General features: G+C 42.3%; 1 protein-coding gene across 3 annotated transcripts in view; it reads left to right on the top strand.

Moving 5' to 3' along the window:
- The window catches only part of slc9a7 (solute carrier family 9 member 7), a 143,929-nt gene that overhangs the window by 31,994 nt on the left and 88,385 nt on the right, over positions 1 to 23,550 (top strand). The window contains exon 1 of one of the 3 annotated variants that reach the window (XM_043692312.1): positions 11,879 to 11,897. The exons of the other annotated variants lie outside the window; for them this stretch is intronic. Coding sequence (XP_043548247.1) covers positions 11,894 to 11,897 — 4 coding nt within the window. The 5' untranslated portion in view covers positions 11,879 to 11,893. Of the gene's footprint in view, positions 1 to 11,878; positions 11,898 to 23,550 lie in introns of those variants that run through there. 3 annotated transcript variants of the gene reach the window in all.

The following is a 23,550-nucleotide window of genomic DNA, read 5'->3' as shown; positions in this document are numbered from 1 at the left end:
ACTCCAGTGAAAGCATTTCTTGAGCAATAGCTAAAGAGCTGGTGCAGGCATGATAATCCAAATAGCCTCTTTCTATACCATTGTAATTCTCTGATATCAGAGCTTGAAAGAGACCTGCTGTAACAGCATAGTTAGCAGCTCTCTGGAGACACTGAATCAGTGATTCCAAAACAGACTCTCTGGCTCTATCTTGAGGCAATAATCTGTGGGAGCGGCCCCAAGTTGCAGGTCAGTGAACAGATATCAGAAACTCTACAAGTAAAGCTTAAAGTCCCTGGTGGGCCAGGGAAATTTTAAACCAACACATTTAATCCAGGGAAGAAGTTTAAAATAATTTTACTTAGTGATGCTCGGTCTGAACTGCCAGAGTGAGCGGACACCACAGGGCACACTTACAGAAACTGAAGTAAAGGGAATGACAGAAATATTACCCTGATGTTGCGCTCCCAGTGAAACTTTGCAGTCAGCAATTCGTGATAACATTGAGCAGATTAAAAGACGAAGGAATTCTGGTCTAATAGCATCTGTAACTTTAGCAAGACTATCTGTGTCATGGAAAAAGTTGACAACCTTTCATAAAAGCTGTCATCAAGCTGAGAAACATGTCTTTAAATAGCAAAGAGTGGGTATCATTCAATAAAACTGAATTCATTCTGCAAACGGCATAATTCGTACAGTGCCACTTAAAAATGGCAGGAATCCGCCATTTAGTCACAAAGCATGGGGAACCCCTCCAACTTAATGACAAGGAGCAACAGAATTGTTATTCAGAATCTTTTAAGTAGAATATAGAATTGGACACCTTGGAGACATTTTCTGAGATGGCAAGAAGGCAAATGATGTTGACCTTTATAACAGCAGGATTAATGTAAAGGACGTCTTGCTACAGTTGTACACAGCCTTAAGTGAGCACACACCTGTAGTACTATGTTCTGTTTTTGCCTCCTTACCTGAGGAAGGATGTCCGGTTATGGAGGGAGTCCAGCAAAGGTTTACCAGACCGATTCCTGGAATGGCAGGGCACAGCTTTAGAGTAAAGGAAAGACCTTTTTAGAACTGAGATAAGGAGAAACTTCTTGAGCCACAGAAGGCTGTGGAGGTCAGGTCATTATTATTTAAGATAGAGAGAGGTTCATGATTGTCAAGGGGATTAAGGGTTACTGGGAGAAAGCAGGAGAATGGGGTTGAGAAACTTATCAGCAATATTGAATGGCAGAGCAGACTCGATGGGCTGATTGGCCTAATTTCTACTCCAATCCATAAGACACAGATATATGTAGAGAGACTGAATTACTTAGGATTTCATTCACTGACGTGTAGAAGAATGAGGAGGAATCTTACATAAATTCTCTTCGGACCAAACAGGACAAATGCAGGAACGATTAGTGCAAAGACTGGGCAATGCAGAGCTGGAGGTCACAACCTAATAATACAGGGCAGGCCATTTAGGATAGATGAAAAGAAATTTCTCTACCCAGAGAATAGTGAGTCTGTGGAATCCTCTGACATAGAAAGTGGTCAGGGCCAAAGTATTTGAACATGTTCAGGAAGGAATTGTTCTTGGGCTAAAGGGAACAAAGGATATGGGGAGAAAGCAGAAACAGGGTATTGATTTGGATAATTACCTGTGGCCACATTGAATGGCAAAGCAGGCTCAAAGGGCCAAATAGCCTACTCCTGCTTCTGAGATACAGAATCATTTACAAATTATATACTAAATCCAGAACTGAGCAAGGTAATTTTTTTTTGTGTACGGTTGGGAATACAGCAGTTAACGTTAATGTTCAACAAGGGATATAAGTCTGATGTTAAATGTTGGAAGAATCCTCATTAACTGTGACAGAGATCGTGCAAAGCCAAGCACATCCTGAAATAGCTGCTGAAGTGATCATTAGTTTCACCATTAATGCAATTGCTGTGGGGAAATGAGAGCAGCCAAACCAGTCAATATGCATAAGTAAAACATTGGCATGCTGCAGCACAAATAAATGAAGATGTGGTGCATACAACTCCATGGACACCAAGACTGACAAAAGATGACCAATACTCACCAATATAAGATACTGCTAGAAAGAAGTTGTCTGATTCAGCAGGAAAGACATTGACTGCAAGGAAAATGAAGAGATTAAAGAGCCTCCAGTTCAAAGGAACCTGCAGACTTCAGACTATCAGGGGGAGAATCAAAGAGAGTATACAAACACATTCCTGCCCCCACCAAAAACAAATTACTGCACTGATGTCAGATGGACTTGTGAGCGGAATAGTTTAAGATCTGGAAGGAGTGAGACCTAAAATCCGTTCCTCTTCAAAGTATCTAACAATGTTTGCCACATCAATATAACCTGTAACTAGTGAGTTGCAAAATGCAATATGTTTTAAATATCTTGCTCACTTTGAGAGACTCTTCTAATTAGACCAAGAGGTGAATTTCCTTGACTAGACCAAAGCAGAGTTTCATTGACCTATTAAAGAGGATGGTGGCAGCAAATAAACATAAAGAGCGGGCTTGCCTGTACAAAACTCCTGTGCCACTCTCTTCTTTCATCCTTTTGCCACTTTCCCACTTCCACCTTCCTCTCCCTTATCTGTCTCTGTCTGTCTGTGTGTTTGCTCTCTCTGAACCTCCCATATCCTCCTTTTTTTTTGTTTTCTTTTGTAGATTGACTTCTTCCTTAGCAGCACTGATCATCATTTGCCAATGGCTAATTCACTGGTGCAAGTAGACACAATGATTACCATGACACACATATTTATGTACATATTTATATGTCACTTAACAGTTGGTGAACAACCTCTCTTAGGAATGCTATGTCCTTTCTAAAATGTCACAAAGTTCCTTTTTGTTAGCAAGTTAGTAACACTTCCTCTTCAGAAGAAGAAGTGCTACCTACCAACTAATTCAGTTCACAAATAGTTTAATGTATTATACCAGTTATCTGAGAATGTTGTGTTGTTTCTGAGTAAATACAGTAATTTATCTTACTATTAAAAATCACTTGCATTTCAAAAGCACGTTTAATTAACAGAATCCCTGACACTGCTTTTTATTTAATTATGGGATGTGGACATTACTGGGCTAGCATGGTTTCCCATCCCTAACTGCCCTTGAAGGTGGTGGTGGTGGTGAACTTATGAACACTAACAGTGTTAGGGGAATTCCAGAATTTTGACCCGCTAACAATGAAGGAATGACTATACATTTCTAAGTCAGGGTGATGTGTGATCTGGAGGGGAACTTATCCTGAATATGTGAATAAAGGCGCAATGAATGCTTTTTTCTAAACTACAATTGTCCTTTGATTTTGCCCTATTGGTTATAGAGAAGTAGTAAATACAATGATATTTAATTTATAATAGTTTCTCACATTGCTAATTGCACCTTTGCCGTTTGTGCAATAAGGCACATAATTGTGCATGTTAATTATTTCAAGGCTTTTTCTGATGTGAGCAGAAATCAGATTTGAGGACCTGTATTAAAACTGCAGCAACATTTACCTGTAATGTATATTTTCACGGTTTGACAACAGATAGCTAGAATTAACTGCTGCAGTGATTTTCTGCTTATCTGGGATGCAAGTAAACAGCTTGATTAACTTTGAGTGTAGTTAGTACTGACAACTTGTTTCCCCAATTCTACTCTCTCCTTGCATCCTATCCAGTTTTGAGCAGAACCCAGCGGAAACCATTGTGGTCCTTTTCCTGTGTCTAGGCTACCTTATTCTCCTGCCCCCTGCTCCCCTACCAGCCCTCACTCTTACTCCTGTGTCTTGTTTTTTCTGTCATTGAAGGTTTACCAAACAATTCCAGAAAGATCCGAGTAAAGTGATAACAACCATTATTAGCTTTCTGATTTAACAATGTCACCTGACTTGTGCAAAATAGGTCTTCAATGTTAAGAGCAGCAATGATATAATGTAACATTTAGCTTATATGGATCTTGCCAATGATCCTATGTGCAATTAGTAAACAAACTAGAGAGAACTTTTTACAAGATTGCATAATGTTGTTAATTTGACAAGAAAATATCCCTTTGACTTTTAACACTGTGGATTATGTTTTTATTGACCACGTCATTAACACATAACATGAGATCTTTCTCCTGCATGGGTGCATGATACAATGACTTCACACAAAGGTGGAATTGGATTCAGTTTTCAGTATTTTTACAGGATAGAAAAATCAGATGACTCCTGAGCAGCAAAATGATGTGATTAATTAACATGGGTCTTCACTGTCTGAGCACCTTGGTGTCTTTGTGTGATAGAATCTTTAAGAGTCCAGAGGACAAAAGACTGGTTCACGTTTGTATCTTTGTTTTCTTGATCGACAAGTCTGCTGATTTGCTGCTTCTCGCAACATTTCTAATCTTTTCTATGCAATACAACTTTATCATGATATTTCAATATTTCAAAGAACTTGGAAAAGTGGGGAAGACTGTGGAGAATCAAGTACAGTGTAACACAGTTAAAAATCACAACACCAGGTTATAGTCTAACAGGTTTAATTGGCAGCACTAGCTTTCGGAGCGCTGCTCCTTTGGGTGGTTGGCACAGGTTCTGATTCACCTATGAGCTCATTATGGACTCCTCCTATCCTGGCAATTTGGTACTACAAAGTCTGCTCACCAGACATTCCATACCTGCTCGACTCACTGCGTGAGAGGTTTTCCTATGGCATTTTTTGTTTCCTGTACCAATTCTTTTTGCCCCCCTGCTTATTCTTAATCCTTGTAAGTGAGTAGGCTAGGTGAAACTGCTCCCACAATCAGTAACCATATGATTTTGATAACCTCAATCAAAAAGGTGTCTAGGTTTGGTGTAAATAGTGCAGCAGAATACTAAATTAACGGACTAAAACAGCAGTGACAGAAAACTAAATCAGTTTTTAAAAAAATTTCTCAAACCTGAGACATTTTCCCTCAGCTTTGCGGTATTCTTTTAGCAAAACTACATCATTGTTAAGTGTTAATTGATCGATGATGAATGTCATTGAGCAGGTAATTTTCACTTGAACTCCACAACTCATTGCAATTGTGGTTGCATTAATTGAATGTAACAAGCATCTGGGTAAATAAATGTAAACTTCGTTGATCTCACAACATTGCCTTTTGTAAAGGGCACTGCTTGTCATTGGCGACTCGGGTGTTTTCCTATCTTCCTGGTGGTGGAAATTGAATAAAGATTCGTGCACCTTGTGCCTCTCATTGTGTGTCATACCTGCACACACACAACTTGGGTGCTGGGGAAAAATAAGCACTACCGCAGTTAGGCGGCAGTGTGGGTTTTTTAAAATAAATAAATAAATAAATAAATGTAAAGTTCGTGGCTGAGGAATCCTGGCCGGCGAACTGGCGGGAACTGGAGGCCAAAGTCTCGGCTCGCCTAGGCCGCTGGACAGGACTGCGGAGTGTTATTTTACAGGAGTCGAGTGCTGGTCATAAACCAGCTGGTGGCCACCATGCTGTGGTACTGGCTGGTTGCTGTGGTACCGGCTGGTCACTTTGGTGCCTCCTGGTTTTGTCGCTGACATCCAGAGAACGTTGGTCGACTTCTTCTGGGACAAAAAGATGCACTGTGTCGCCGCGCAGGTTCTGATTGTCCCTATTGAGGAGGGCGGTCAGTCGCTGGTGTGCGTCCGCACCCAGGTCGCGACGTTCCGCCTTCAGACCTTGCGGCGATACCTTTACGTCGAACCTCCTCCTAGGTGGTGGGCCCTGGCCAGGTGCATAACCTCAACTACGACACGCAACTCCTGTTCGTCGACCGTGACGGATTGGAGGTCGCCCTCAAGACGCTGCCTGTCTTTTACCAGGACCTTATCACTGTTTGGAACATGGTCGAATCGTGCCACGCCTACCCTCCGGCTGGAGTAGTGGCTGTCGTCAGGGAGCCGTTGCTCAGGAATCCGCACCTCCATACTCGCGGGTTCGAGTGGCTGTCGGAGAGGATGGCTGTGGAGGCGAGGGTGACCAGGGTCGAGGATGTGCTGGGTGCCGGGGGCCTGGGGTGGACGCTGCCGCAGGACATAGCAAGCAGGGCAGCGGTAGACGTCTGGTACGTGGCCACGCCATCTGACGCCTTAAAACGGCGGTGCTCGGACCCGAGGTAGTGCACCAGTTGGAGGACACTCAGGTTTGCGGTGGGATCCCGTCCGCACTCACCACAGCCCGGATGGAATTTCACATTGGCCCCAAGGTCCCGTACTTCCCGCGGGAGCCTGTGCCCTGAACCGCCTCCGGAATTTTAATTTTGTCCCTTTTAAGGATGTAAAAAGGTGGGCCCTGTATCAATTGCTGCTGCACACCGTCCACCTCTTCTCCCTCTTCCACCGTTCAGACACGCCTTGGCGTGCCCATTTGCCACCGGGCGGTGGGGATCCCCAGTGGAGGGCTCTACGTGGGAGTCCTCCCCCTTTCTCACGGGAATCTGGGGTGGAGGGTGCTGCACGCAGTGGTCCCCTGCAACCGCAGATTGTGGTGGTTCACTGACTCCCAGCCCAGCTGCTTGTTCTGTGGCGCTGTGGAGTCCGTGGACCATGTGTATATTGGGTGTGGGCGTTTTGCACTCCCTTTTTGATTTTCTTAACAATCTCCTCCTCTGCTTTTGGTTGCACGTCAGTCCCACGCTCCTGATCTTCGGGCACCCGGTACGGAGGAGGGAGGGCAGGTCTGAAGACCACCTCGTGGGTCTGCTCCTGGGTCTGACCAAACTGGTCATAAACAGGTCCAGACAGTGGGCCGTGGAGGGGATCTTTAGGGCCGACTGCCTGCCCCTCTTCCGCGGGTACGTTAGGGCCCGGGTATCCTTGGAGAAGGAGCACGCGGTCTCCACCAACACCCTGGAGTTGTTCAGGGAGAGGTGGGCGCCGCAGGGAGTGGAGTGCATTATTTCCCCCTCCAACTCTATTTTGATTTAGTCCCTACCCTCCCCTTCGCTGTTTTGATCACACAGCATTGCCCTTTGATGTGAAGGGCACTGCTTATCACTGGCCACCCGGGTGGCATCCTATCTTCCTGATGGTGGGAATTGAATAAAGATTCGTGCACCTTGTGTCTCTCACTGTGTCTCACACCTGCACACACACACCATGGGTGCTGGGGGAAAAATAAGCACTACCGCAGTTAGGTGGTAGTGTGGGGGGTTTAAAAAAAAGAAAAGAAAAAAAATAACAGGAGTGTCAGAACTCCTGTTCAGTCTAAGAAAAAAAAAATTAAAGTTGAGTGAATATTTGGCTCCGATACTATTTGTTGCATTTGCATTAAGTGATTGGAAGCATATTGCGATGATAGAAATTTTGACCCAAGATAGCTGCTGCGGGTCAGGCGACCATGGTCAACATGGGAGTTTAGTTGGACCGAAGGGCCTGTTTCTTTGCTGTACGACTGTATAGATCTCCTCTTAGTGAAAGGTAGCCATGGAAAACATTCCTAACTTTCTCTAGCCTACTTCTAAAAATTAATTCCAGCATTTATTGCCCATCCCTAATTACCCTCGAGAGTGGTGAACTGACTTCCTGAACTTCAGTTAAGCCTGATTTTGGGTGGGGGAGGCAGGGGAAGCAGTTTGAGAATTTTAATCCAGTTTGACTGAAAGAAAGGAGATGTATTTCCATTTCTGGATGGTGAGTGGCTTCTAGAGGAACTGGTAGGTGGTGGGGTGTTCTCATATCTGCTGCCTTTGTTTTTTTATGATGGTTGTGGGTTTATAAGGTGCTGAGTCAGGAACATTGGTAAGTTTCTGCAATGCACCTTGTAGATGGTCCACACTACTGCTGCTGAATGGCATTGACTGAGGGAGTGGATATTTGTGAATGCGATAATCAAATAAGCTGCTTTGGCCTGGATGGGTCAAGCTGCTTGAGGTTTGTTGGAATTGTGGTCATCCAAGCAAGTGGTGAGTATTCCACCACATTCCTGACTTGTGCATTGTAGATGGTGGACATCTTTTGGTTACCCCTCCTGAAGTTCCCCATTTTTAGAACCATTTACATGAACCTTTTATGCATCCTCTTTTAAGTTTACACTTTTCTCTCCAAAGCGCAATGCTCAATAAAAGGTGATTTGTGAGTTTTGCATTTTCAGTTTTTAACAACATTTATTTTAATGATGATTTAAGATTCTCAAGCAATGGGTTAAATAGGGCATGTTTCCATCTCGAATTTTTAAAATACAATTGATACAGGAAAGGGTAAATAGTAAATGTTTTTTTTTCCTGTATCCAGTAATCCAAAAGATTGATCTTCAAAAATTGGAGCGTCAAGGCAAGGGTTGGCAAATGCTAACCCAGTGAACTTGGGGATTTCCAAATAAACCTGCCCGCCTTCATCTGTAACGGCCAAAAAAATCAGGTGTTAAGTACAATAATTAAATGTGGGAATACACTGCATACTCTCCAAAAGGAGCTGTAAACAATATTGTTATTAGTGCAGGAACTGAAAAAGCAGGTATATATAATATTAGTCAGGTAATATGGAAGCAGAGAAAATCCGAGCAGTAGAAGGCCATTTGGCCCTTCAAACCAGCTCTGCCATTCGTTATGTTCATGGCTGACTATCCAACCCGATTGCTTGTTCCTGTTTTTTTCCATATATCTTTTGATCCTTTTAACCCCAGTTGTCATATCCAACTCCTCCTTCAAATCATACAATATTTTGGCCTTAACTGCTTTCTGTGATAGTGGTGAGTTTGTGGAATTCTGTCTCTGGTTGAAAAAAGTTGTCCACATCTCAGTTGTAAATGGTTGATGCCATGTCCTTAGACAGTAACTCCCTGTCTTGGACCTCCTCCTCCCTGTGTCGAGAGCATCCTTCCAGCATCTACCCTGTGTAGTCCTGTTAGAATTTTGTAGGTTTCAGAGAGACTCTACCCACTCAGTTCTTTTGAACGCCAGCAAATGTAATTGATTCCACCTCTGCCCATCCTTCGGTTCCACCATCCTAGGCATCAGTCTGGTAGCCCTTCACTGCATTCTCATTCTCGCAAGAACATCTTGCCAAAACTGCATGCAATATTTCAGGTGTGGTCTCACCAATCTCCTATACAATTTGCAGCAAAGTATCCCTGCTCCAGTGCTCAAATCATCTCATTGTGAAGGCCAGCATACCATTTGCCTCCTTCACTGCCTGCTGCACCTGCACACTTACCTTCAGTGACTGATATACAAGGACACCCATTCATATTCCTCTCAGTTTATAACCAACCAGATCATAAACTGCCTTCCTGTTTCTGCTCCCAAAGTGAATAACCTCAAATGAATGCACATAACATTGCATCTGTCATGCATTTGCTCACCCACTCAGCTTGTCCAAATCTCACTAGAAGTGTTAGTGAAATCAATAAATTATTATATTAACCTGTACAGAACTCTTAAATCTCTATGCACCCCTCCCATTCAATCATCAATATTGAAATTGATAAATCAAAGTATCTGGGATAAAATTTGAGTTTAAAATCTCCCCAAGATTTAATTGCAGACAAAACAAGTGCAAGGTTTTCTACAGCTGCTGCTATTTTTTTCTTCCCGATCTTTACTTGCACCACACTCCAATTTGACCACTCTCAATAGGCCAATTTTTAAACCAGGTGAGCCAAACATAAGAAATCTGTGATAAAGTACAGGAAATGTTAGAATCATTCAGCAGGTCAGTGCACCTCTCTGGAATGAGACTAGGAAGGTTAGTATTGATGATATTTTGTCATGCTGCAGCAGAAGGTCATTGAGTTGATCAGCTTATCTGATCATTTCTTCCATCTTTCTGCTGATGTTCCTGAAACACAACCAAAATTATTTTGGTGCACATTGTTCCTATAATCAGTTGTGAGGAGCACTTTTTTTATAAAGGCAGGAACAGGCAGTTAAAACTTTTCATCTGTAGTCTTCAGGACAGCATCGCAAGAATACCAAATCTCAAAGGGAGTGATAATTTATACTGTACAAGAAGAGAGTACTGATTAGTTGGAAAGTGGACAGTCTGATAGAGGTGTTTTCATGGATGGGGCACTAGTCACTAAACAGTACAAGCACTATGTGATAGAGCTAAGTGAACCATTAACCAACAGATCTAATCTAAGCTCTGCAGCCTGCTGTTGATTTAAACAACTAACCGGAAGAGAAAAGGACTTCAAGTAGCCCCACCCTTGGTGATAGTCAGGCACAGTATATCTCTGTAACAATCAAGGAATTGGATACCACAAGCTGTAGGCCCTGACACATTAGGTAGCATTTGACAAAGTGTGGTATTGAGAAGTCCTGGTAAAACTCAAGTCAATGAAAATCGGGGATGAAACTCTGCCACTAGCACAAAGGAATTTGGTTGTGACTGTTGAACATCATCCCAGTGCCACGATGTCACTGCAGGAGTTCCTTTTAAGCAACAGAAGATGACAATCAATGGCCTTCCCTCTGTCGTAAGGTCAGAAATGTCGACATTAATATTCAGCACCATTTGTAACTCCTCAGATACTGGAGCAGTCTGTGTCCGCACATGCAGCAAGATCTAAATAATGTCAGACTTGAGCCAGTGTATAGTCCTAATGTTACAGTAATTGCCACTTCAGTGCAAGGCAGTGACCACTAGCAAGAGAGAATCTAATCATCTCCTTATGATATTCACTGGCATTGCCAATATTAAATCCCCAACTATTAAGAACCTGGGGATTACCATTGACCAGAAACCAAACTGGACCAGTTGTATAAATACTGTACTGCAAGAGCTAGTCAGAGATTGGGAAATCTGCACTGAGTAACTCACTTTCTGACTCTCTCTAAAATCTGACCACCATTGACAAGGCACAAGTTAGTAGTGCAATGGGATACTCCTTGCTTGCCTGGACAAGTGCAGCTCCAACAGCACTGAAAGCTTGACACCATCCAGGATAAAGCAACCTACTTGATTGACACCCTATCAACCATTTTAAACATTCACTTCTTGCCTCCGTGATGAACAGCGGGAGCAGAGGTAACATTTACAAGATGTGCTACGGCAACTCCTTTGACGCAACATTCTAAATTCATGACTGCTGCTACCAAGAAGAACAAGCAGATGCACGTCACTACCTGTTTTGGGCAACACTCTCCTAGGACCTAAACATTATGTGTATAAGTCCTGCCCTGATTTGCCCTACCAAAATGCAGCACCTCACATTTGTCTAAATTAAACTTCCAGGACCATGTGGTTCAGATGTTCCCTCAGTGCTGTTTGGGAGGGAGTTCCATAATTTTCGCATGGCACGGGCAGCACGGTGGCACAGTGGTTAGCACTGCTGCCTCACCGCGCCAGAGACCCGGGTTCAATTCCCGCCTCAGGCGACTGACTGTGTGGAGTTTGCACATTCTCCCAGTGTCTGCGTGGGTTTCCTCCGGGTGCTCCGGTTTCCTCCCACATTCCAAAAATGTGCAGGTTCGGTGAATTGGCCAGGCTAAATTGCCCCTAGTGTTAGGTAAGGGGTAAATGTAGGGGTATGGGTGGGTTGCGCTTCGGCGGGTCGGTGTGGACTTGTTGGGCCGAAGGGTCTGTTTCCACACTGTAATGTAATCTATACAATCTGTAACAATGGAGGAGTTTGAAAATGATGGTGTTTCCATAAAGTTAATACCTTTGCTCTTCTCAGTGGCAGAGGTTGCTAGTTTTGGCAATGCTGCCAAAGGGAACTCTACTGTGATTTTTTTTCTAAGTTGTTTAGAGCATAATTATTTTTTATGTTAGAGATAGAATATGCATCTGGTGACATTTCATATTGTTTTAACATGAAAAAACACACCTTACATTTGCATTAATAATCACTTTCTCAACCACTAGATATCTCAGAACACATTACAACCAATGAAGCACTGTTACATTGTAGGAGACATGACAGCTAATTTGAGCTCATCAGACTGTCTCAAGCTTCACTGCAATGAGTAGGTAATCTTGTTTTTCTAGTGATTATTGTTTGAGACATTAATATTGTCGAGGTAGAATTTAAAATTAATTAATTAAAGCTACAATTAATAGCTATTTGTCATAAAGACAAGATGGACACTACCACTGGTTTTTGCAAAAACCCATGTGATTCAGTAATGTACTTGGGGAAGGAAATGTGTTGTCATTACCTGGCTTGGCCTATGTGTGACTCCAAACCCAGAGTAATGTTGATTTGACTCTAAACTGCCCCTTGCAGTGGGCAATTATAGTAGGGTAACAAGTACTAGCCTTGGCAGTGACTTTGATATCCATTAAATAATTTTTATAAAAAGTGATTTCAATCTGCATATAGATTCAATAATCAGATTGACACAGGTAACCTAGAAAATGAGTTTACGGAGTGCATTTTGGATATTTTCTGAGAGCAGCACATTCTCCAGCTAACCAGGAAGCAGGCTATTTTAGACCAGGTGAGGTGTAATGAGACAGAATTAATTCATCGGCTCCTGGTAAAGGAGCTTCTAGGTAGCAGTGATCATAACATGAAAGAATTTCACATCTGAGATTGAGAAGTTTAGGTCTGTGACTAGAGTTTTAAACTTAAGTAAAAGTAGTTACAAGGATATGAAAACTGAGCAAGCCAAAAAGTACTTGAAAATTAGTTTGCAGGGTAGAATAGTAGATACACAATGGCAAACGTGACAGAAATTCTAGAATGATGCACCAACCAATAATTTCTTCAAAAAGGAAGAAAAAAGCTAAGTAGAAATATGCAATCAGATAATGTATTTAAAGTCAAAGTTGGAGAAGCACAGCAGAAAGCAGGAGAGTTGATGTTTTGGGTATTAGCCCTTCATCAGGAATGTGGAGGGGGAAGGAGGCTGAGAGATAAATGTGGGGATGGGGCAGGAAATGGCAACAAAAGCAACTACTGGTTCTGCAGAGCAAATCTGGGGAATTGATGGTGGGGAAATAAGGAAATGATGGAATTATGGAATGGTTATTTTTAACAAATAAAAATAGAAATTGCTGGAGAAACTCTGCAGTCTGGCAGCATTCTAGTCAAGTGATCCTTCTTCAGAACCAGTAGCAGCTAGGAAAAGGTACTAATAATGCTGATGATGAAGAGGGGAGGGAAAGGAATGAGTTGAAACAGAGCCCAGAAGGAGACAGGGAGAAACAGGGTAGGCAGACAAGAAGATTGTTGATGGTAAGCCAAGGAAGAAAAGGTAGATAGGTGATAATGGGATCTGAGTATTTGAAAATTAGTTGGCAGTGCTAAAGACAGCCAATCTCATGACAGGACATGGAGTGAGGGGCTGGGTACTAGACATGGAAAGAGATGTTCGTGCTATAAAATTATTAAACTTGATGTTCAGTCCTGAAAGCTATATGGTTCCCAATTGAAGGTTCCAAAAGAATGGATATTTGGTGCCTATCTTCACTGTAGAAGGCACAAATGACACCCTAGAAAAACTTGTAAATCAAGTATTGAAATGAGGGTGGAACATAAACAAACATGATCACTACTAGGGAAACGGCAGTGAGAAAACCATTAAAGCTAAAGGGACCTCAATTATTTGCCATTATATGAATGACTTGGATTAAGGAACTGAATGTATGGGTCACTAATTTAGTAGTTTCAGTTACTTGTATGGAGTGTTTTGTCTGCATGGATTTGACCTTATATTGTTCTGCCTGCCGTGAGGTGTGAGTTTTGAGGCTGCTGTACTTGACTAGAAAGCCGCTATTCTGAATTTGCTGCATCTGTCTCTACCTTTTATCCAACAGTGAATAGTATCAGGAGTTTCAGTAAGCTTTCTTTTAGTTACGGGCAGCACAGTGGTTAGTGCTGCTGCCTCACAGTGCCAGGGACCCGGGTTCGATTCCAGTCTCAGGTGGCGGTCAGTCTCTCTCTCTGTGGAGTTTGCACAATTCTCCCCTTGTTTGTGTAGGTTTCCTCCGGATACTCTGGTTTCCTTCCACAGTCCAGGGATGTGCAGGTGAGGTAAATTGGCCATGCTAGATTGCCCATAGTGTCTAGGAATGTGCAGGGTAGGTGGACTAGCCATGGTAAGTGGGGGTGTTACATGGATAGGGTGGAGAGGAGGGTGTGGGATGCTGTTCAGAGGGTCCATATAAACTTGATGGGCCAAATGGCCTTTATCTGAACAGTAGGGATTCTATGTCAGAGTCTTATTATACTCATCTTATTAGACTAAGTGTTCCGCTATATAAATCTCAAGCGGTTACTATGCAGTTACACCAAGTGATTAGTAAGGGGAGTAAAATCTAAAAGTAGGAATGTCAGTGAGACCACATCTGCAGTATTATGTACAGCTTTGGTCTCTTATTTAAATCTGCTTCTAATTTGTGTGCTCATATACCTTCATATCCTCGCCTCACAAAAATGGATTGGTTAAACTAAAAATTTAAAGGCATCCATAAGGATTTTTTTAGAGATGTGTGCCAAATCAGGGTAAATTATACACTGACCCCCCCCCCCCCCCCCCACTTTGCAAATTCCAAGTTACTCCCCTGCTATTTCACTGTTGCTGATCACAATCCTGGAACTCCCTCCCAAAAGCATTTGTTGTTGTACTTGCACTAAATGGACTGTAGCCATTCAAAAAGGCAGCTCAAAACAGGCTTCTCTAGACCAATTAGTTACGGGCAATAAATGCTGGTACAGCCATGAACTACCCAACCCCTAAATGATTAAAGAAAGATTTCCATTTCTTAAGATAGCTTCTAACAAAGCCATAATTTTAGTAATAAAGTCTCCTTGACCCAAATGCTCTCCTAAAAGGGAATGGTTTCTATGTATTTAACCTAGAGAATCTCTTTGTTGTTTTAGAGACCTTGATCAGAGCACCCCTGAGCCTTGTAAACTTGATGACATTGAAACCTGCTTTGTGCAAGCTGTTATTGTGGCTTTGCTCTGTCTGTCCTCCAGGGCAACCTTTGTTTCCTGATGTGCAACGTCTTAAAGTGAATGCCACACACCTGCTGTAACCTCATTTTCTACTTGCAGCCTTCTGGTTTCCACCTGGAGTTCAGAAACTTTAGGGCTTGAGACACCTCCTTCCATGTGCTTAACCCAACCTCCACACTCCAGTCCTTGTTATCGCATAGACTGCGATTACACACAACTCATTGTTAGCCACCAACAGTTCTCATTAATAGCTATTCACCCTCCAAGCCAGATTGTTATCCACTCCTTTGTCTGTCTGCTCTTCTCTCTCTTTGAGCTGTATCTCCACCTATCATTTACTCCTTAACCCCCACCCCCACCGTGTCTTCTGCATGAAAACCAAGATTTTCCTAGCTACCATCAGTTCTGAGATAGGTCACTCAAACCGAAATGTTATGTCTGATTTCTCTCCACAGATGCTGCCAGACCTGTTGCATTTTCTGCTTCCGTTACTCCAAATATAATGTGGTGTCACAATGAAAGAAAATCACCAATTCCTACTTCAAGCTCTTGAGTTAACAGGACAATGTTCCACAAATCTTTTGGATTGTTTACAGGCTAGCTTTTCATGATTTGTGAACATTGCAACCTATTTCTCTGTGGCACTGAATGGGTCCTAACCTTTTGGCATTTGGAAATAATAGGGTCTGAATGTAGATGGATATGGTAGGTAGCAGAGAAGGCAGAACTGAGTCTCTATCTTGCAGGTCAAGCTATTGTTTGACAACTAAAGCTGTCTTGGGAACAGTCCAATTGAGTTTGGTTGCTATAGCTGCTTTCCTAATATCTGTCAGTTTATCTCCTCTATCAAAAAAGAGTGGAATTTGGTAGTAAATTTTGTTTTTTTTTTCTCCACAAAGCAATCAAACATTGTCTTGTATACTTGAAAAAAACGTTTTGTGTTAGTGAAGAAGCTCTAAAATGTTGCATTGGATTTCATTTCCAATTGGCTGAACTTAGCCACATGGGATCAAAGTGTATTGATATTGTTAAGTGTGGAGGCAGTGCTGGAACTTGTTGCGACAAGTCATTGTGAAAGTGCATAGAAAAACATTAGAAAATGGATATCTATTTGTGAGCCACCTTTAAGTTTAAAAGATGCTGCTGTTTAAAGGGTCAGCTTGTCTGGAAGATACAGATTTCTGGTCCTCCCTTACCTGTTCTTACACACATTTTGTAAAATGAAAGTAGTAAGATGTCAGGCAATGAGCTGAATTAGAACACCAATAGCCAGGGCAGCTGGTTGAAATTTAAATTCAATTCATAAAATCTGGAATTGAAAGTTATGGTGGCAACAAAGCTATCATTGATTTGTCATAAAAATACCATTTGGTTCACTGAATGCCATCTTTAGGGAAGGGATTCTTGCTGTCTCATCCTGAGGGTCCACACCCACAGCAAGTGTCCTAGCAAGCGACTCAGTTCAAGGGCAATTAAGGTCGCGCAACTTCCACTGGATTTGGCTGAGAAGCACAACAAAGAATTGAAGAGGCATGTACTGAGCTAGATAATCTTAGCTGATTTTGTCTTTCTAATTTATTCTTGGGATTTGCTGGTTGGACGAGTGTTATTGCCATCTCTAATTGTCCTTAAAAAGGTAATAGTACATTCTGCTGCATTAGTACAGATAAAAGAAACGGACTTTAGTGGCAGGGAAAGCTAAAGGGAGGTGTGTGTGTGTGTGTGTCCGGCCGACTTGTGTTCTTGAATTTACGGTCTCACTTACAGCTGAAATAAATGATTTTTTAATCAGCAAGGGAATTGAGGATTTTGGTGAAAAGGCAGAGAAATGGAGTTAATGGATATCTGAGCAGTCGTGATATGATTGAATTACAGAGCAGACGCAATGGACTGAATGGCCTACTTCTGCTCCTATGTCTTATGGACTTACTAATGAAGCCTTTCAATGTTTAAGTCATGAAAACCACAAATCCATACACGCACTGTATACAATGTCCAATGATAAAAAATGTGAATGAAGTATGACTACTTTTATTTGTTAAAGGGATGTGAGTACAATTGGCAAGGCCAGGACTTTTTGTCCTCCAAGGCAGTGAGAACTACCCCTGGAACTGATGCAGGAGGAATATCAGAATTCAGGATTTTTGATCCAATGACCATGAGGAAGTAATGATAATTACATCACTTGTTAGTATAGAACTTGAACATTGCTGAAAAGAGAGACAATTTAAAGTTTTTTGCATCTTGCTGATCTCAGGACAATTTGCAAGAAAGCCAAATTTCAAACGTACAACTTAATTACTGCAGAAGAAAGGGGTACTTTTGTTGGCCTGTAGACTCTCATTGGTGGAGTTATTGTCACGGAGAAAGTAACAGGGGACTATTGTCTCCCCAAGCTCTAAGGTAATTCATCAAAACCTGAACAGATTCCTTGTTTAAATTTCCATGCCCATATATTGCCAGCTGCATAGGTCGCACGTCTTGACCAGGCAACTGGCAAGTCTCTTTGAGTCCGCATTTAGGCAGGCCAACCTTGTCTTCCCAACATCAGCAACAGACCAAACACCAGCTTATCTTTTGTGCGTCAAATCACTGGTCGACTCTGGACATAAAGTCACCTTTGAAGCAAAAGTGAGTACTGCAGATGCTGGAGATTAGAGTCAAGATCAGGGTGTTGATAGAAAAGCACAACAGGTCAGGCAGCATCCAAGGAGCATGAAAACTCACGTTTTGGGCATTTCCCTTCAGGAATGAGGCTGGGAGCCATGGGGGTGGAGAGTTAAATGGGAGGAGGGGGCCGGGGTGGGGGGGGGGGGGGGGGAGCTGAGAGTGCAATAGGTGGATGGAGTGTGGGGTAAAGGTGATAGGTCAGAGGGGAGGGTGTTGCAGATAGGCAGAAATGAAGATGGACAGATGGGACAGGTCATGAGGACGGTGCTGAGCTGGAAGGTTAGAACCGGGGTAAGGTTGGGGAGGGGAAATGAGGAAACTGGTGAAATCCACGTTGATGCTGTGGGGTTGGAGGGTCCCGAGGTGGAAAATGAGGTGTTCTTCCTCCAGGCGTTGGGTGGTAAGAGTGGGGTTGGAGGCGGCCCAGGACCTGCATCTTCCACCTCTGAACTCTTGAATCCAGTCATCTTCGTCATGCATTGTTTAAATTAGCTGATTCTTATTGGTCTGGTTATCTTTGTCCATATCCAGCAGATGACATTCTTGTCAGTCGCTTTAGTCAATGTAGTAGTATTCAATTGTCGTTATATTCATTATTGAACCTTTTATATTTAGTGGTTAACATCAGTGTAGCTTACATATTTCAATTACTTGTTCATCTCAAACCTGTTTGAGTCAAGGTATAATTGAACATGCAGATGGTGTTTTAAGATTACTTGAGCCATTACATTATTAAAAACAGAACAAACATGTAACACAATTATTTTAAAAGAAACCACCAGTAAACAGATCAATGGCTATAAGCCTCTGTTCCATTTTCCCTTCTCCGCTATGCTGCCCAAAATCAGTTGGTGAGAGTTTTGCAGTGAGGATAGTTGAATCATTTTCGATCCCTGAATGACTTGGAAGCTAAATGGATTATGCTGATCAGTGTGTGGTTGTCCCTTGTTTCAAGTATGATTGAATCTTCAGAAATATCTTTGTTACTGCTGGGTGTTTACAATTGACGGATTCTAATGTGCAAACCTCGGTTCTTCTCGCACCTCACAGTCTGGTCTCCTTAAATCAGTCATTTGTTGACGTCTTCAGGTGGCTTTTTGAATTTAAAAAAAAATAAGTTGCCCTGGTGTGTGTTTGCAAAGTGTGGGACATTGCAATTTAAACATCATTCTTACCCAGTTTTAGCAGGCACATTAAATATCACTTTGTTTGTTTGTTTTCATTTGAATCTTTGCTTCCCCTTTTTTTTTGCTTCATCCATGGACGCTTACCTATTTTCAGCTCCCTCTGTGGTTCAAAGCTGTGCTTTGTTGAACACATGTGGAGCAGGCTAGAGAGACAGTGATCTACTCCTGGTTCTAATTTGTGTTTGATGCCAATTGTACAAACACTTGACAAGGTTTTGCTATGAGCTGTGTTTTCAGTTTGTGCTGAATGGATGCAGCTGGGCTCCAATAATGGCTAGCAGGTCCTGGTTCCATTTACCCATCTCCATTTTACCATCAGCAAGTTTTAATTTGGCCCAAACACTGGGAAACTGCTCAAATTGTGACTCCTTGGCTCAAAGGTAAAAATTCAATTCCGCATGCAAGGGCTAACTCATGGAAATTTCTTAATATACCCCCATTACCCCAACTCTGTTGCACCTTTGAATATTGTGCATGACTCTCAAAGACTTGATGCCACCTATTGCTCTATAGGTTTTCAGCTTAATCTCCAGTGCGCCACTTAAGGCACTAAAAACCTCTGTAATGTTGAGTTGAATTGGATTTATTATCACGTGGACATAGGTACAGTGAAGAGCTTTGTCTTGCGAGCAATACAGGCAGATCACAGAGTTAAGTAGCATAGATAAGTAAATAATAGGTAAACAGCGGCAAAAACAAAAACACAGGTACAGGCGAATGTTCAGAGTTTGAGAGTCCATTCAGTATTCTAACAACAATAGGGCAGAAACTGTTTTGAAACCGGCTGGTGTGTGTTCAGGCTTCTCTACCTTCTCCCTGATTGTAGAAAAGCATTGCCAGGGTGGGATGGATCTTTGAGAACGCTGGCAGCCTTTCCTTGACCGCGGGCCTGGTAGATGGATTCTATAGATGGGAGGTTGTAATGTTCCAATTCTGTCCTATATTTGAGTCAGCAACATCCGAAAAGCTCTGCATTAGCTGGCAATCTAATAACAATGAATTTTTAAAATGGTTAGTTTTAATGCTGATTGATTTTTGAAGTCTTTCACTGGTCCAGCGGTAAAAATGTATGGTGGCTTCATCTGAAGGTCCATAATTTAGAAGCATTCTCCGCTCAATTTGTGAACTGAGCAAATACAGGCAGGTTGGACTACTTCAGTTTGGGAACGTGGTTGGTGTGGACTAGTTGTATGAATGGATCTGTTTCCATGCTGTATAACTCTGACTCCAGGTGTGGATCTGCTACAGCTTCCCCTCAAAAAAAGGATGCATTGCATATAATCCCTGCATCACATCAAGTAGTATGACATTGCCAATTCGCAATGAGCCATGAGTTTGCCTTTCCTGGGTGTTACCTGAGAAGCTAAATGTGCCTCAGTATGGAAAAACTGAGCAAGTTCAGAATCTGACTGGCTGACTAGTGTCGCACAAATTGTGGCATATGTCACAGGTGGATGCAGTCTGTAGTACAAGATGACTAGAATGGGGGAGAAATTGAATGGCAACAATTTTATCCAAAAGGTGAAATATCAGACTAATCTCATGACTGTGGATATCAACACCCATCAAAGACTGAAGGGATGCCTAAGTATCTAAAACATTATATTATTTCTACCAACATTTGCCTTTCATCTGTTTTTAATGAAATTGAAAGGCCTTAATAAATTATACAGTTGAAGAATAGAACAAAGCTTCAGCCAACTGGAATCCTTGCAGAAATTTTGGGTTCCAACCTTGATCACAAAATCCAGTTTGAAACTTGAATACAATAGTGCCACGGTGACACTCTCTGGAGAAGGCATTTTAAACGAATTTGCACTGGGTAGATATGAGGTGTTCACTGCACTATTTGAATGTGAGCAGCAGCATCCCCATTGGTAACTTGCTCAAAGACTATCCTTCAACCAACTGTTTCTCTTGTGCAGGAAAACTGCTGGAAATCTGAAACAACAGCAGGAGAAACTCAGCAGGTCTGAGAAACCGTTAGCATTTTGAGTCCGGCATGACTACTTTTAGAACTTTTAGTTTAACTGATTGTGTGTAAATTGGCTGCTGCAAAGCATTTCAAGAGTTCTATGTTAGCTGTAAATTTGGCGTGCAATATAGCAGCCCCTTTAATGTAATTGTAAACCTGGATTGTTTTTAATTAATTCGCTAGATTTGGGTGCAGCTGGCAAAGCTGACATTCACTGTCCTTCCCTATTTGAGAAAGTGATGAACTGTTCTCTTAAACTTCTCCAGTCCTTTCTCTCAAATGGGGGTCTTGCAAGATCAGAGACTGTGAACAGAATCGACCACACTGCTGTAGACCAGGAAGCCTGATAAGTACAACCGATTTCAAGGCACTGATAGTGAATTGACAGGACAGGTTGTTGGTAGCCTTTAATGCTGAAGAAGGGCTCATGCCCGAAACGTCGATTCTTCTGCTCCTTGGATGCTGCCTGACCTGCTGCGCTTTTCCAGCAACACATTTTCAGCTCTGATCTCCAGCATCTCCAGTCCTCACTTTCTCCTTGGAACAAGACTCTCCAACTTAGTTACTTTTTACAAAGAAAAAGCAAAACAAATCCCTTCATGGTTTAAATTGTTTTGAAATAGCAGACCATTACTTAATTGGAGAAAGACTCCAAAGTGATGTGCATTAAAGACAAAAAAGTGCAAGTGTGCAGCAAGTAATTAAGAGGCAAATTTTAAATTTTATTGCCAAGTTGGAGTTTAAAATGGGGAGATCTCACTGCAATTGTGCAGGGTGCTGGTGGGATCACAGCTGGAACATTGTGTTCAGTTTTGATTCCTGTATTTACATAAGGATTTACTGGCACTGGAAGCTGTTTGAAAGAGACTGACTGTGACTCAGCTGATAGCTAGGATGAAGGGATTGACTCATCAAGAACAGCTGAACAAGTTAGGCCTTTACTCATGAGAGTTTAGAAGAATGAGCGTGATCTTCTTGAAACAAACAAATTCTGATAGCATATAGTATATCGAGGTGTTTTCATTAGTGGTGAATCTCAAACCATTTACAGAATGAGGAGACATGAAGGAATTTCTTCTGCTGAAGGATAGGAAATGTCTGGAATTCTCTATCCCAGAGAGTTGTGGAGGCTAGATCACCGTTTTTGGAGGGGAGAGACTTTTGAAAATATTGGAGTTAATGGCTATGAGGGGTTGGTGTGGGGCAGATCAGCCCTGAACTTTATAGAAAGGTGAGGCAGGCTTGAGGAGCTAAGAGGCCTACTTCTAATTCAATTTCTTATATTCTTATGATCCCACGTTAAATAAATTTGTCATTTACAGATAGGAGCATGAAGACCAGATCTGTTGGATCTAATGGCCTATGTAGAATCATATAGACGTACAGCACGGAAACAGACCTGTCGGTCCAACTCATCCATTCTGACCAGATATCCCAACCCAATCTAGTCCCACCTGCCAGCAGTTGGCCCATATCCCTCCAAACCCTTCCTATTCATATACCCATCCAGATGCCTTCTAAATGTTGCAATTGTACTAACCTCCACCACTTCCTCTGGCAGCCCATTCCACAAACACGCCACTCTCTGCCTGAAAAAGTTGCCCCTTAGGTCTTTTTCATATCTTTCCCTCTCACCCTAAACCTCTGCCCCTCTAGTTCTGGACTACCCCACCCTAGGGAAAAGACCTTGTCTGTTTACCCTATCTGTACCCCTCATGATTTTATAAACCTTGATAACGTCACCCCTCAGCTTCCGACGCTCCAGGGATAACAGCCCTAGCCTATTCAATCTCTGCCTTAGCTCTCATCCTCCAATCCTGGCAACATCCTTGTAAATCTTTTCTGAATCCTTTCAAGTTTCACATTCTTCCGATAGTATGCTGTTATTCTGCATAATGTATATAATGTTCACATCCCTGTAATAATTAGTGAATCGGGTGGCTTTTTCGTTATTCATTCATAGGATGTGGGTGCTGCTGGGTAGGCCAGCTGCCCATCTGTATTTCCCAGAGGACAGTTCAGTGTCAACCACATTGCTGTGGCTCTGTAGTTGAAAATAGGCCAGGCCAGATAAGGATGACCAACTGAAAGACACTAGTGAACCAGATGGCTTTTTCTGACAATTGGCAACAGTTTCATGGTCATACTTAGACTCTTAATTTCAAATCCCTTTTTTTATTTGGATACGGCTTCCATCATCTGTCATGGTGAGAACATTAGCTGAGTTTCTGGATTTGTAGTCGAGTGATGATACCGCTTGGTCATCACCTCCTGACAATCTAATAGTTTTATGTCATCGCCCTGAGAAGTGGTGGATGCGACGGGGACAATTACAACATTTAAGACCATAAAACATAGGAGTGGAAGTAAGGCCATTCGGCCCATCGAGTCCATTCCACCATTTAATCATGGCTGGCATTTCAACTCCACTTACCCACACTCTCCCCATAGCCCTTAACTTGAGATCAAGAATTTATCAAACTCTGCCTTGAAGACATATAACATCCTGGTCTCCGCTGCGCTCCATAGCAATGCATTCGACAGACCCACCACTCTCTAGCTGAAGAAATGTCTCCTCCTTTCCATTCTAAATGGACCCCCTCTAATTCTCAGGCTATGCCCACTGGTCCTAATCTCCCCATCTACTGGAAACAATTTCCCACTGTCCACCCTTTCTAAGCCATGCATTATTATTTTTTAAGTTGCTATTAGATCTCCCTTCAATCTTCTGAACACTAATGAATACATTCTCAGAATCCTAAGCTGATCGTCGTATGTCAGGCCTACCATTCCAAGGATCATCTGTGTGAATCTCCACTGGACACACTTCAGTGCCAGTAGTCCTTCCTGAGGTGTGGGGCCCAAACTGGACACAGTATTCT

Source organism: Chiloscyllium plagiosum, chromosome 6, assembly GCF_004010195.1.
Source record: "Chiloscyllium plagiosum isolate BGI_BamShark_2017 chromosome 6, ASM401019v2, whole genome shotgun sequence".
Taxonomy (NCBI): Eukaryota; Metazoa; Chordata; class Chondrichthyes; order Orectolobiformes; family Hemiscylliidae; genus Chiloscyllium; species Chiloscyllium plagiosum.
The sequence above is the reverse complement of the archived record's forward strand: the minus strand, read 5'-3'. Positions and strand labels throughout refer to the sequence as shown.